Source organism: Alosa pseudoharengus, unplaced genomic scaffold (assembly GCF_046254945.1).
Source record: "Alosa pseudoharengus isolate Yale_2024_CS ecotype anadromous, Long Island Sound unplaced genomic scaffold, YU_APseudo_1.1 YU_APseudo_1.1_scf_3, whole genome shotgun sequence".
NCBI classification, from domain to species: Eukaryota; Metazoa; Chordata; class Actinopteri; order Clupeiformes; family Clupeidae; genus Alosa; species Alosa pseudoharengus.
This window is the reverse complement of record NW_027468718.1, coordinates 26,884,618-26,897,525: the sequence shown is the minus strand read 5'-3', so window position 1 is coordinate 26,897,525 and position 12,908 is coordinate 26,884,618. Positions and strand designations below refer to the sequence as shown.

General features: G+C 45.2%; 1 protein-coding gene across 1 annotated transcript; it reads left to right on the top strand.

Annotated features, from left to right (window-relative positions):
• Positions 1 to 452: 452 nt before the first annotated feature.
• Positions 453 to 1,857, top strand: LOC143099900 (uncharacterized). Its single transcript, XM_076262810.1, has 2 exons — positions 453 to 748; positions 1,074 to 1,857. The coding sequence occupies exons 1-2, from the start codon at positions 453 to 455 to the stop codon at positions 1,855 to 1,857; spliced, it is 1,080 nt and encodes a 359-aa protein (XP_076118925.1).
• The last annotated feature ends 11,051 nt before the right edge of the window (positions 1,858 to 12,908 follow it).

Here is a 12,908-nt window from a genome sequence, read left to right as displayed (position 1 = left end):
GAAGAATATCAAGTCTGATGCAGAGCTGGCCATATTTCTCCACAACAGGTAGCCTAGGCTAAACTTCATCTGCATCGCTAACTTCAGCTAAATATGTTATGTTGGTTAGAGAGGTATTTTTTGTTTTCACTGTTTCCGTAATGTGTAGCTGGGTCATGGTTGGAGAAATGTTAAAGCAGCTGCAGGTCAACTAACGTTAGCTAATGGTACCGATCCACTTGCACGACACTTCATTTTGTCGTGTCGCATAGATGTCGCGCTGCCTCCCCACATTCGGTCGTGTGTGGGCGTTCCTCAAGTTTACGCTATGGGCGTGATTTTAAGCCAGCGGCGGATGTTGTGTTTTTAAAACATTAGCTCGAAACCAACCTAATTTCTTCCCTCTCAATTTTGAAATTTGGAGGGAGAAGTGATGTGTATACATATGGATTTCGTCGAGCAGTCATTTAGCCATGAATCGAAAACAGAGAAGAATTTTTGTAGCTGCTCTGTTTTACCTCCGGAGGAAGAAGCCACGTCGCCACTGGGTTCACCCCATCCGGAGTGAAGCTGCCCGGCGGGAGTGTGGGGAGTACCACCGCCTTGTGATGGAGCTCCGGCTGGATGATGACATGTTCAGGGAACATTTCAGGCTGTCCAAGGAGCTGTTCGACGAGTTGCTGGCGCGAGTGGGACCACGAATTGCCAAGATGAACACCCGTTTTCGTCAGGCAATTGGTCCTGCTCAGCGCCTTGCTATTTGTCTACGGTAGGCTACTGCACTTAGATAATAGGCTACAGTTATTGAATGGTTATTGCAGGTTGATTTACTATCGTAATACATCCCTTTATTTTCAACTCTTCTTTAATTGAGTAGAAGCTAGTGGACGTTCACTCTATGATTTCAAAGCAACTTTGTTTCATGAATAGCAATGAGTAGTATGATCAAAGGACCACTATATTTTTGTTTGCAAATTTTCTTATGAGGGCAATATGCTGCCGTGTGATTTCTAAAACAGTGTTTACCAGTTAATGTGTACTATCTGAATAAACTGCATGCAAATGTAACTCAATATGTCTTTATATCTTCACAGATACCTCTCAACAGGGGATTCGTTCAGGACAATATCCAGCAACTACAGGGTGGGCCGCTGCACCGTAGGAAGAGTGGTGAAAGAGGTGTCAGCTGCCATCTGGGATGCCCTGCTGCCTGAGTACCTGCCTGCACCATGCATGGAGGACTGGCGTGCCATAGCAGATGGGTTCAGCCATCGCTGGAACTTCCCCAACTGTCTTGGTTCGGTGGATGGGAAGCACGTGGTCATCGAGGCCCCAGACAACTCCGGCTCCCTCTACTACAATTACAAGGGCACATACTCCATCGTGCTGTTGGCTGTGGTAGATGCTGACTACCTCTTCAGGGTTGTCGACGTCGGCGGATATGGCAGGACGAGTGATGGCGGCTCCCTCTACAACTCGGCTTTTGGTGAGGGCCTCCGAGATGGCACCCTGGACCTCCCTGAAGATGCGGTCATCCCTGGATCTGAGCATCGTGGTCCAATGCCCTTTGTTTTTGTGGGTGATGAGGCTTTTCCCCTCCGCCGTAACCTCATGCGCCCTTTCCCTGGCCCCCATGTGCCTGGAGAGCAGAGGGTATACAACTACCGCCTCAGTCGTGCCAGGCTTGTAGTCGAGTGTGCTTTTGGCATTCTGTCTTCGCAGTGGAGGATGTACAGAAGAATGATGGCTGTCAGCCCCACCACTGCTGAGGCGTGTGTCAGAGCCACTTGCGTGCTCCACAACTACCTGCGCGTCATGACCCTGAGGAGAAGGCAGAGGGCAGACAACTCATCTGTTTTAACCCACCCTTGTCATTAAATTCACCTGTTCTAACCCACCTTTGTCATTAAACTATTCATTCTGTGTATATACAATACACATCTTGTCAGTTATCTTTTTTCCACTTACTTTTGTGTAGTTATTACTGCCTCTGAAGTTTCTCTTTCTCATGTGGGTGTCAACAGAATTCATCCAAACAACATTATATTGTACTTGTACAGTTACAATAAAGCTATCTAATCCATCTACCTGTCTATCTCGGGTTAGCAAATGTGCACAGCAAGCATAAACCCTACAGAATAAAGAACACTGATAAAAATGATAGTCATGCACACCATTGAAACAGCTCCAATATTTATTTTACAAAATTAAATGAACAAACTTACAAAATTAACAAACTCAAGAGTTAATAAATATAAACCTGAACATAAACACAAACATGAACATAAATAAAAAATGTAAAAAAAATCACTCCCTTCCCTCTACATCAGCCTGGTAAACCAAGCTGTATATTTTACATTTGACCTCCGCCCTCTTTGCCACACTCATCCTACGTATGGCTGGCAGGAGGCTCAAAAAAATTTCGTCCTCATCAGCTGAGGAGAGAGCAGCTGGAGGAGGTGGAGGAGGAGGAGGAGGAGGAGTAGGAGGTGGTGATGGCTCATTGCCTGCCTCTTCCAGCCTGTTCAACAGCTCACGCTCGAAGACTGACATGGCCTTTGTTCTCTTCTTGCGCATCTGAGGCCTGAAATCCGAGGTGGAAGGGCCTGCCTCCTCCAGGTCTCCAGCCACCTCTCTGATTGGAGTGGGTGCAGCCAGCAGGGTAGGTGCATCTGGGGGGGTGGGTGCAGCCAACAGGGTAGGTGCATCTGGGGGGGTGGGTGCAGCCAACGGAGTAGGTGCAGCTAGGGGGGTGGGTGCAGCCAACAGGGTAGGTGCGGCTAGGGGGGTGGGTGCAGCTAATGGGGTAGGTGCAGCTAGGGGGGTGGGTGCAGCCAACAGGGTAGGTGCGGCTAGGGGGGTGGGTGCAGCTAACGGGGTAGGTGCAGCTAGGGGGGTGGGTGCAGCTGAGGGGAGTGTGGCAGGGGTAGCTTGACGGGGCAGGTTGGAGGTGGTTGGCCTGGCCTCCAGCAATGGGGCCAGGAACCCCATCACAGCCATATACCTCCATGGGCGAGCTGATGAGGCCCCAGCCCCACTCCTCTTCCTCTCCTTTCTCTTCTCCCTGGTGAACTGGTCCCTCAGACTTTTCCAGCGTGAGCGGCAAACATCCTCTAATAATAAACACACACACACACACACACATATATATATATATGAAAATGTATGTAGGCTATGAATATGTGAATATGCCTGTGCAACTACTGCTAATTATTGATTTTAAGCTATTGTTTTTACCTTCATGTCAATGGTCAGATCTGTCATGAGTTATTTATTTATGTATTTAGTTTTTTTAAATCCCTCGAACTACTAGCCTATGAGAACACGTCTGCAGATGCACACAGGGTGCTTTCTGCTACCATTACAACTCATCTGTTAAATTAACATTTTAATTTACACAGTGCAAACTCATAAAAACCCACCAGGGACTCCAACAATCTCTGCCACCCTCCTCCAGGCAGAATTGCGTTGGTCGTTGTCCCTGTAGGACAACAAGGACGGGTCATATAGATTGGGGAAGCCAGCTACCGCCACAATCAACTTTTCCTCCATTTTATTAGCACTAGGAACGAAAGTTTCATGAGCATTTTTGTAGTACGGCGTCTAGAACAAAGGACCAGCGAAAGGACTTCCCACCGTTGCCCCTGTGCTCTACTCCTATTGGATAGCCGCGTAGCATTCAACGGAATCATTTGCATAAAGCTGGGCATCGGCCAGCTTTTTTGTCGCGCTACATTATTTCAAAAGCAGCGCTGCCTTCCCGGGATGCTTTGCGGGCGCGTTAAAGTCGCTTGACGTCACCCATAGGACTAGAGTGGAATGCGACACGACAAAATGAAGTGAAGTACAAGTGGATCGGTACCGTGAGTCTTCATAACATCTGGCAACCCATTCTCCCCCCCACCCTGGACCCCTTCCAGTTTGCATACCGAGCCAAACGGTCTACAGAGGATGCAATCTGCTCTGCCCTCCACCCAGCCCTCACCCACCTGGAAAAAAGAGACTCATATGTGAGATTGCTGTTTATAGACTTCAGTTCTGCATTCAACACCATAATACCACAACAACTCATCTGCAAACTTGACAAACTGGGACTCAGTACCTACCTCTGCAACTGGCTACTGGACTTCCTCTGTCAGAGGCCTCAAGTAGTACGTGTTGGCAACAATACCTCAAGCAGCATCACACTGAGCACAGGGGCCCCCCAAGGCTGCGTGCTCAGTCCGCTGCTCTTCACCCTGCTGACGCATGACTGCACTGCAACCTACAGCAACAATCACATAGTGAAATTTGCTGACGACACAACTCTGGTGGGTCTCATCACCAAGGGCGACGAGACTCAATACAGGTTGGAGGTCGACCATCTGACCACGTGGTGCAGGGACAACAACCTCCTGCTGAACGTCAGCAAGACCAAAGAGATTGTTGTTGACTTCCGGAGAGGTCACACCCAACACCTGCCACTGACCATCGACGGTGCTGTGGTGGAGAGAGCGAGCAGCACCAAATTCCTGGGGGTGCACATCAGTGAAGACCTCTCCTGGACCACCAACACAGCATCACTGGCGAAGAGAGCTCAGCGCCGCCTGTACTTCCTGCGGAAACTCAGGCGAGCAAGTGCTCCACCAGCCATCATGACCACATTCTACCGAGGCACCATTGAGAGCATCCTCTCCAGCTGTATCGCTGTGTGGGGCGGAAGCTGCACTGAATACAACAGGAAAGCCCTGCAGCGCATAGTGAACACAGCTGGAAGGATTATTGGTGCTTCACTCCCCTCCCTGAAGGACATTTACACCACCCACCTCACCCGCAAGGCGACCAAAATTGTGAGTGATGCAAGTCACCCCGCTCACAATCTGTTTGATCTACTGCCCTCTGGGAAGAGGTACAGAAGCCTGCGCTCCCGCACTACCAGACTCACCAACAGCTTCATACACCAAGCTGTTAGGATGCTGAACTCTCTCCCTCCTCTCCCCCCTCCACCCTCAGCTACATAACATCCTGGACATTGGACCCACAAATGGCCGCCTGCACCACTCCACTTGCACACTTGTACACTTTGCAACTTGTTGTTGTTGTCCTGGAAACACAACACTTCTGCTGCTCTTACATAACTTGCACCACTATGCCACTTTATTTCTTACTTAGGTCAAACAGAACTACCTCAGCCTCTTATTGGCCTGACTTTGCACTAGTATTTTATTTTATTGACTGTCTATGCACAATTTCAACCAAATTTTGCTGCTCTTATTTTTTCATTATATGTGCCCTCTTATTTACTTATTTACTTACTTTTTTGTTTACTTGAATGTTATGTTTGTCTGTGGACTTAAAATTGTTAAAATATGTCTTGTCTCCACCGTGGGATAGTGAGAAACGTAATTTCGATCTCTTTGTATGTCTGGAACATGTGAAGAAATTGACAATAAAGCTGACTTTGACTTTGACTTTGACTTTGAAGAGGCTCGCGTCTGGTAGTCTTGAGAACGTTCACCAGTGTTTTGATTTTGGCCTACTGAACGTTCGGTAACAATCCTACAAATCGCACCTTTAACATGCACAGAGTGCAACCCAAAGCGCTCCACAACAAAAAGACAAAAGATGCCGGATGGAGTGGCGTAGTCGCCAGCGTGCCCGTGACATCAAGACATGACAAATACACTTAAAAAATAACAAACACAAAAGATGCCGGACGGAGCGACCAGCGTACCCGTGACACCAAGACATACAAAAAACAAATTAACAAATAAAAAGTAAAAAGAAAATCAATTTCAAAACAAACAAAAAAAAAAATCATGTTAAATTAGTCCAATTTCCAAACCAGCTGAAAATGTCCAAGGGCAATGATGACCCGCGTGAAAACTGCGCACAGCTGTGTCTTCACAACCGATGCAACGACAACAAAGTTCTTTATAACTGACCAACCCGGAGAATTCACTGGCAGTCTGGAGAGCACTGGAAGAACAAGACAGTCCGAATTTGTGATGGGCGACCCTGCTGATTATCAGCTCGGTGGTCCTAGACAGCGACCGTTTGTTGTTTCATGGTTGACGCTGTCATCAGAGTTCCTTAGCACTCAATCCAGACTCCAGGCACCTAACGGTAGATGCTAGCATGGCAGCTCGCATGTCAGCCGCAGCTCGGTGGTCGTGGCAGCTGCAGATCTCTTGCAGATTGACGTTAGGCACCCTTGCTGAGCAATCCCTCCATCCAGACATTGGATGTGCAGCGTCACGGATGGATGAAGGACTTCAGAGACATAAGGCAGGCTAGCCAAGGCGCTCATTAGCCCAATGGAAGCTGGTTAACGTTAACTTGACGTTGATTTAGTCCTTGGGCCAAAGACCCAAAATGTAGCATACCTACCATCTGGGTGGGCAAATTCTAGTTGTGATTTTTTTTATACCTACACATCCCTAGTTTATGTTTTGATATGACAGACCTCTGAGATTGGTAGCTTTTTAGTAGTTATCACCTAATGAAGTAAACCACCCTCTAATATAAATCGCATTTAGACGCCTGGTGCATATCCTGGTTGAAGCCATGGTTAAAAGACACTTGTCAGTGTTGTATAACATTGTGTTTGGTATCATCTTAAAGAGTACATCCTAAGCTTTAAAGGAACACGCCACCCAAAATCAGTAGTAATATATGTTCTTACCTTAACTTTCACGAGTTGAGTCATACCTCTCCCGCGCCGGTAGGTGCACTCAAACGCTCTGTCGCGCGGCGCGAATGTGTTAGCATGTTGCTATGCTAGCGGGCTCTGCCGTGGCCGTACAGAGAGGAACATAGCAGTAATCAAACACCTCCATTTTTTCCCTACTTAAATACAGTTGCACGAGTAGTTGATAAAAATGTGTATGTCACACAACATGAAACGTGGCGATTTTCCAAGCAAATAAACAGGAGAACTACAATGGCGCAATAGCACTTGGGAGTACTTCGACCTAGCGTAGTAGTATTGTTAACACCTAATTGTAGATCTTATCCACCACAGAGTTTAGAATCCATGCTGGATCGACCCTCAGCCTCTCCCTCCCCTCTGAGCGAGAGAGAGGCACACACACTAGAGATGCGCTGATGGGCTATTATTTCAACCATAACTGCATAGCAAAACTTATCATCCATCAGCACCAAAGTTTTTTGACCAATTTTCAAAACCGCACCCGCCCACCATCCGCTGGTTGTTTCAATGTAGGCTATATGGGTGATGCAGCGCTGCTGACGTGAGGCTAGAAAGGCCTTGCCTGTTCTAGAAAGACTGATCCAATGCAGCAAATATATTAAAAGGCTAAAGTCGTACATTGGCTATGTTGTAGCCTATCCCCAGAATATCAGCAGCAAACTCAGTCTCTGTCTCGCAAAACAGTCTCCAAATAAAACGCACATCGGCCTGTTGCCTATTCTGCCAGCTTGTGACAATATCGTCCAAATTGCTTGATTGCATTGCATTCTCCACATTTTTAGCTAAAGTTTCATGTACCACATCAGCATTTTTGTTCAGTGAATCTTTTGTAAATTGCTTTAAAATGAATTGCGCTGTCTGTCTGAAAAAGACGCGCTCGTGCAGTCAAAATGAATGGGAGTCTTCAGAACAGGCTTGTCAGTCACCCTGACATAACAGTGTGTAAAGTAGCCTATAATGTGAATGACTTGTTATTTTATCAAGGATTTCTTTCTTTTTGCAAAAAATAAAGTACAATAGGCATTAATTAGTAGGCCAGGAGCATGTTAAAATTATGTGGCAAATTGCGTTTTTTATTACAATGATTGTAAAAGGACGTGACCGAAGCTGAGGCAAGCCAGGCAATAGGCCTATAGGCCCGACGGTAATTGTAAAGCAATTTACAAAAGATTCACTGAACAAAAATGCTGATGTGGTACATGAAAATTTAGCTAAAAATGTGGAGAATGCAATGCAATCAAGCATTTTGGACGATATTGTCACAAGCTGGCAGAATAGGCAACAGGCCGATGTGCGTTTTATTTGGAGACTGTTTTGCGAGACAGAGACTGAGTTTGCTGCTGATATTCTGGGGATAGGCTACAACATAGCCAATGTACGACTTTAGCCTTTTAATATATTTGCTGCATTGGATCAGTCTTTCTAGAACAGGCAAGGGCTTTCTAGCCTCACGTCAGCAGCGCTGCATCACCCATATAGCCTACATTAAAACAACCAGCGGATGGGGGGCGGGTGCGGTTTTGAAAATTGGTCAAAAAACTTTGGTGCTGATGGATGATAAGTTTTGCTATGCAGTTATGGTTGAAATAATAGCCCATCAGCGCATCTCTAGTGTGTGTGCCTCTATCTCGCTCAGAGGGGAGGGAGAGGCTGAGGGTCGATCCAGCATGGATTCTAAACTCTGTGGTGGATAGGATCTACAATTAGGTGTTAACAATACTACTACCAGTGGCGTAACTATAGTAGGTGCAGCAAGTGCAGTCGCACCAGGGCCCGTGACCTCCCGGGGCCCGTCGCTACCCCCGCCCTGCCTCCTTTTTTTTTTTTTAGAACTTTAGAATGTTAGGGCACGGAGAGTGAAGCGTCACTTCTATCGGAAGATGAGCGCTTAACCGATGCAGAGAGATACTTCAAAATGCAGGTATTTAATGCAACTCTGGACATCATAATCAGTCAGCTCTCCCAAAGATTTGCAAGTATGCGGGAAACTTGTCATGTGTTTGAGTCTTTACGTCCTATGACCCTTGAACTCGCAGGTGATGATGAACTGCTTGAAAAGGCAAGACGTTTGTCAGACCATTATAGCAGGGACATTGCACCGACATTCCCAACACAACTCCTCTTTGCTTTAAAGCAGAGATTTCACAGAAGTCATCTATTTTTCAACTTGCCAAAATGCTGGTGGTAGATTATGACAGTGTAACATCCACATTCCACAGTGTGTAGTCATGTTGTTTCTGACATTGCCTGTGACTGTGGCAACAGCTAAGCGATCTTTTTCCAAACTCAAACTTATTAAGACCTATACCTAAGGAGCAGTATGGGGCAGGAGAGGCTCCGTGGGTTAGCTATCCTGTCCATTGAAAATACGAGAGCCAGCATTAAATATTGGGAACATCGTTGACGATTTTTGCACAACGAAAGGCTCGTAAAATGCTAATGGCCTAATTCACGCATATTGGGGATTGTATGCATATGAATGATTTTATTTGTTTTCTGGGCGGTTAGATAAGTTAGGCTACATTAAGTTTTGTTTCTGCGCAGTGCAAGTTTATAAGCAAGCAATCTACCCTTTGAGTAGATTGAGGCGCATTGAGTGTTCCCATAATTCTATGCGAGTTGATGTTAATGCAGTAATATTAGATTACCCTGGCCTGCAGGCTGTTAATAAAATTATTTTTTTATGTTTTCACATGTAATGGATATGTAGTCGTGTGTTTTTTATTTGAAATTGTAATCTGTAACTACTAAACTACTTCGGTGCCTCAGGCCCTTTTCATAAACAATTGAAGTCACCCTTAATGTGTATTGCATGTATCAGAGCTAATTCATCCTGGGCCAACGTTCGTCGGTATGGGGCCGGCGTAACGCTCTCGCACCTGGGCCCACCATTGGTTTGTTACGCCACTGACTACTACGCTAGGTCGAAGTATTCCCAAGTGCTATTGCGCCACACATTGTAGTTCTCCTGTTTATTCGCTTGGAAAATCGCCATGTTTCATGTTGCGTGGCCGTAGCATTTCTATCAAATACTCGTGCAACTGTATTTAAGTTGGGAAAACGTGGATGTTTTTGATGACTTCTACGCTTAGTTACGGCAAAGCCCGCTAGCATAGCAACATGCTAACACAGTCCAGCCGCACACCAGAGGGATTGAGTGCACCTACCGACACGGGAGAGGTATGACTCAACTCGTGAAAGTTAAGGTAAGAACATATATTACTACTGACATTGGGTGGCGTGTTCCTTTAATATGGACTATGCTGACCTACAGACTCTCACCGGCAGCAGAGCCATAGAGATAAATAAACGGCTCTGACGGCAGTATCTTTGCATTGCACCATGATGTCATTTTCAAATAATGCCGGTCAACATTGCATTTTATTATTATTGTTCTTATGTGTTGTCTGTTTTTTTATAAGAACATAAAAAAAATGCGTTGGTCTCGAGGACTCGGTCTGAAAGTCCTTCTCCTCCCACTGTGGTCCGAGACCGAGTCAAGGCCGAGTCTTTGAAGGAACGAGTCCGAGACGAGACCGAGAAAGCAGAAATTGGTCTCGACCGGACTCGAGTACTACATCACTATAATTGTGTTTCTATTGTCATGCCAAGTGTACATGAGTGTAAATTTAACATTTTGGCTACAGCTACATCAGGTAGCCTATGTAAAGTAACTGAGTCATCCTTAGCATGGAAAAGAAGAAGTTGTACCCACACAAATAGTACTATTGTTATTAAAATGTTCATTTAGGTCTATTTTATTGTTTGTAACTGATCTGATTGAATTTGATGGGTAATTACTCTTCACATCATAAATATGGTGTGCAACCATACAGAAACAACATTTTTCACATTGCAATATTATACATATTTTTTAGGGCCCTATTTTCCAACCTGGCGCATGGCGGGAAACAGGTTATTATCCCTGCGCAAAGTTTATTCGTATTTTGCACGTCTCTTTTTTTTAGCAACATGCCCAGGGGTGTGGCAATTAACGACCTAAGGAGGGGTTCTGGTGCGTAAAAATTGCTATCGTACACTACCTAAAACGCATTACGCCACTGACCAAGAGAAACCTGGTCAGAAGTCCATGGTGAGTTGTTTATATGTTATTTTAAGGGTGGGCGGGTGCACAGCGCACCATGCTTCTCTCATCCACAAACACGCATCGGCACACATCCATGCAAAACATTACAAATTAAAAAGCTACCAATCTCAGAGGTCTATCATATCAAAACATAAACTAGGGATGTGATGTATAAAAAAATCACAACTAGAATTTGCTAGTGATGGGGACGAGACCGCCTATGCCGAGTCCGAGTCAAGACCGAGTCTTTGAAGGGTCGAGACCGAGTCTGTTGGTTTTCAAATACAGTCGAGTCCGAGTCAAGACCGAGTCTTTGAGGAAGCAAGTCCGAGTCGAGACCGAGTCCTTTAGGAGTCGAGACCGAGTCGAGACCAAGACCATAAAAAATGTTTTCATATTCACTTATTAATTCATTCATTTAATATCACCCCAGTTAATAATCAACCGTTAGGCCTACAGACTAAGCTAGATTGGGAATTGTTTAGAGGAGCAATCTTAACGTCTTAATATGGACTATGCTGACCTACAGACTCTCACCGGCAGCAGAGCAATAGAGATAAATAAACGGCTCTGACGGCAGTATCTTTGCATTGCACAATGGGATGTCATTTTCAAATAATGCCGGTCAACATTGCATTTTATTATTATTGTTGTTATGTGTTGTCTGTTTTTTTATAAGAACATAAAAAAATGCGTTGGTCTCGAGGACTCGGTCTGAAATTACGAGTCCTTCTCATCCCACTGTGGTCCGAGACCGAGTCAAGACCGAGTCTTTGAAGGAACGAGTCCGAGACGAGACCGAGAAAGCAGAAATTGGTCTCGAGACCGGACTCGAGTACTACATCACTAGAATTTGCCCACCCAGATGGTACCGGTATCTGGTCTGGCCCATGGACTAATTCAGAATGGAAGCATAGTGTGCAAAAACTCGCCCCCACAAATAAGCGGACAGTATTTACCCTGAAAACGGATGCTAAGCGAATGAGGGGCTTTCTGAAACTGCTATAGACCTAGGCAGTGAACCAGCCTCTCCTTAGACCACGTTTTTATGGTTATGGTTATGAGATTTGACAGACGCTTTTGTCCAAAACGACATACAAATACAAAACAATATAGGCTAAAACTTTTGTGAATGTACCCGAGTCAAACTTTTGTTTAAAAGCATAATTACGTCCAAAGCACCACTTTTAAGTTTGTCCGTGTTGTCGTTTTCGGGTCAAATGGCCTTTTGAAGTGTACACAAACAATGTTCTCAGTGCCCGAGTTCATGTGTAGAGACACTGATGATACTTCGATCAAAGTTTCATGTTGTGTCGAGCCTTCTTAGTATTTCAAAAATAGCTATTTTGATGCAGTCATGTATCAAAATGTAGTGCCCCTACGATTCCCATTCAAAAGGACTACACGGACAAGCTTAAAATTGACGCTTCGGATGTAATTATGGTTTTAAACGAAAGTTTGACTCAGGTACATTCACAAAAACACCCTAGGATGCATTTTGGCGAGAGTTACGCTTTAAGGTAAGATTCAAACCAGTCAAGAGCTTTCCCAGAAATTCCCAGTTCAGATAGTGTAGAAAGGAGAATGTCATGGTTAACAGTATCAAAGGATGCAGATAAATCTTGTAAAACTAATACTGATGACTGAGCAGGGGACTTAGCTACTCTCAATGCTTCAGTCACAGACAGAAGAGCAGTTTCAGTAGAATGACCACTCTTGAAACCAGACTGCATAGGGTCTAGTAGGTTATTCTGACTTGCTTGAAGACCACTTCCTCCAAAACCTTTGATAAGAAAGGAAGAAGGGAGACGGGTAGTAGCTCTGTAGTTCTTCACATCAGTTGGATTAATGTATACTTTTCTTTAGCAAAGGTGTAACCCTTGCCTGTTTAAAAGAAGAAGGAACAATTCCAGAACTGCGTGAAGTATTAAACACATGTGTGACTGCCGGTAGAACAGCAGGTGCGATACACTGTAGAAGAGTGGACGGGACAGGATCCAAAGGGCATGTTGTTGGACGACTTCGCTGAAGCAGTTGAGAGACTGCTTCCTCATCAAGAGGAGAGAAAGAGTCCAACGATGCCATCAGGCTAACATTTTGCTAAGGCAAAGCCCTACTTATGCATGGGTTTCATCAGGTCCCTTTCCACAG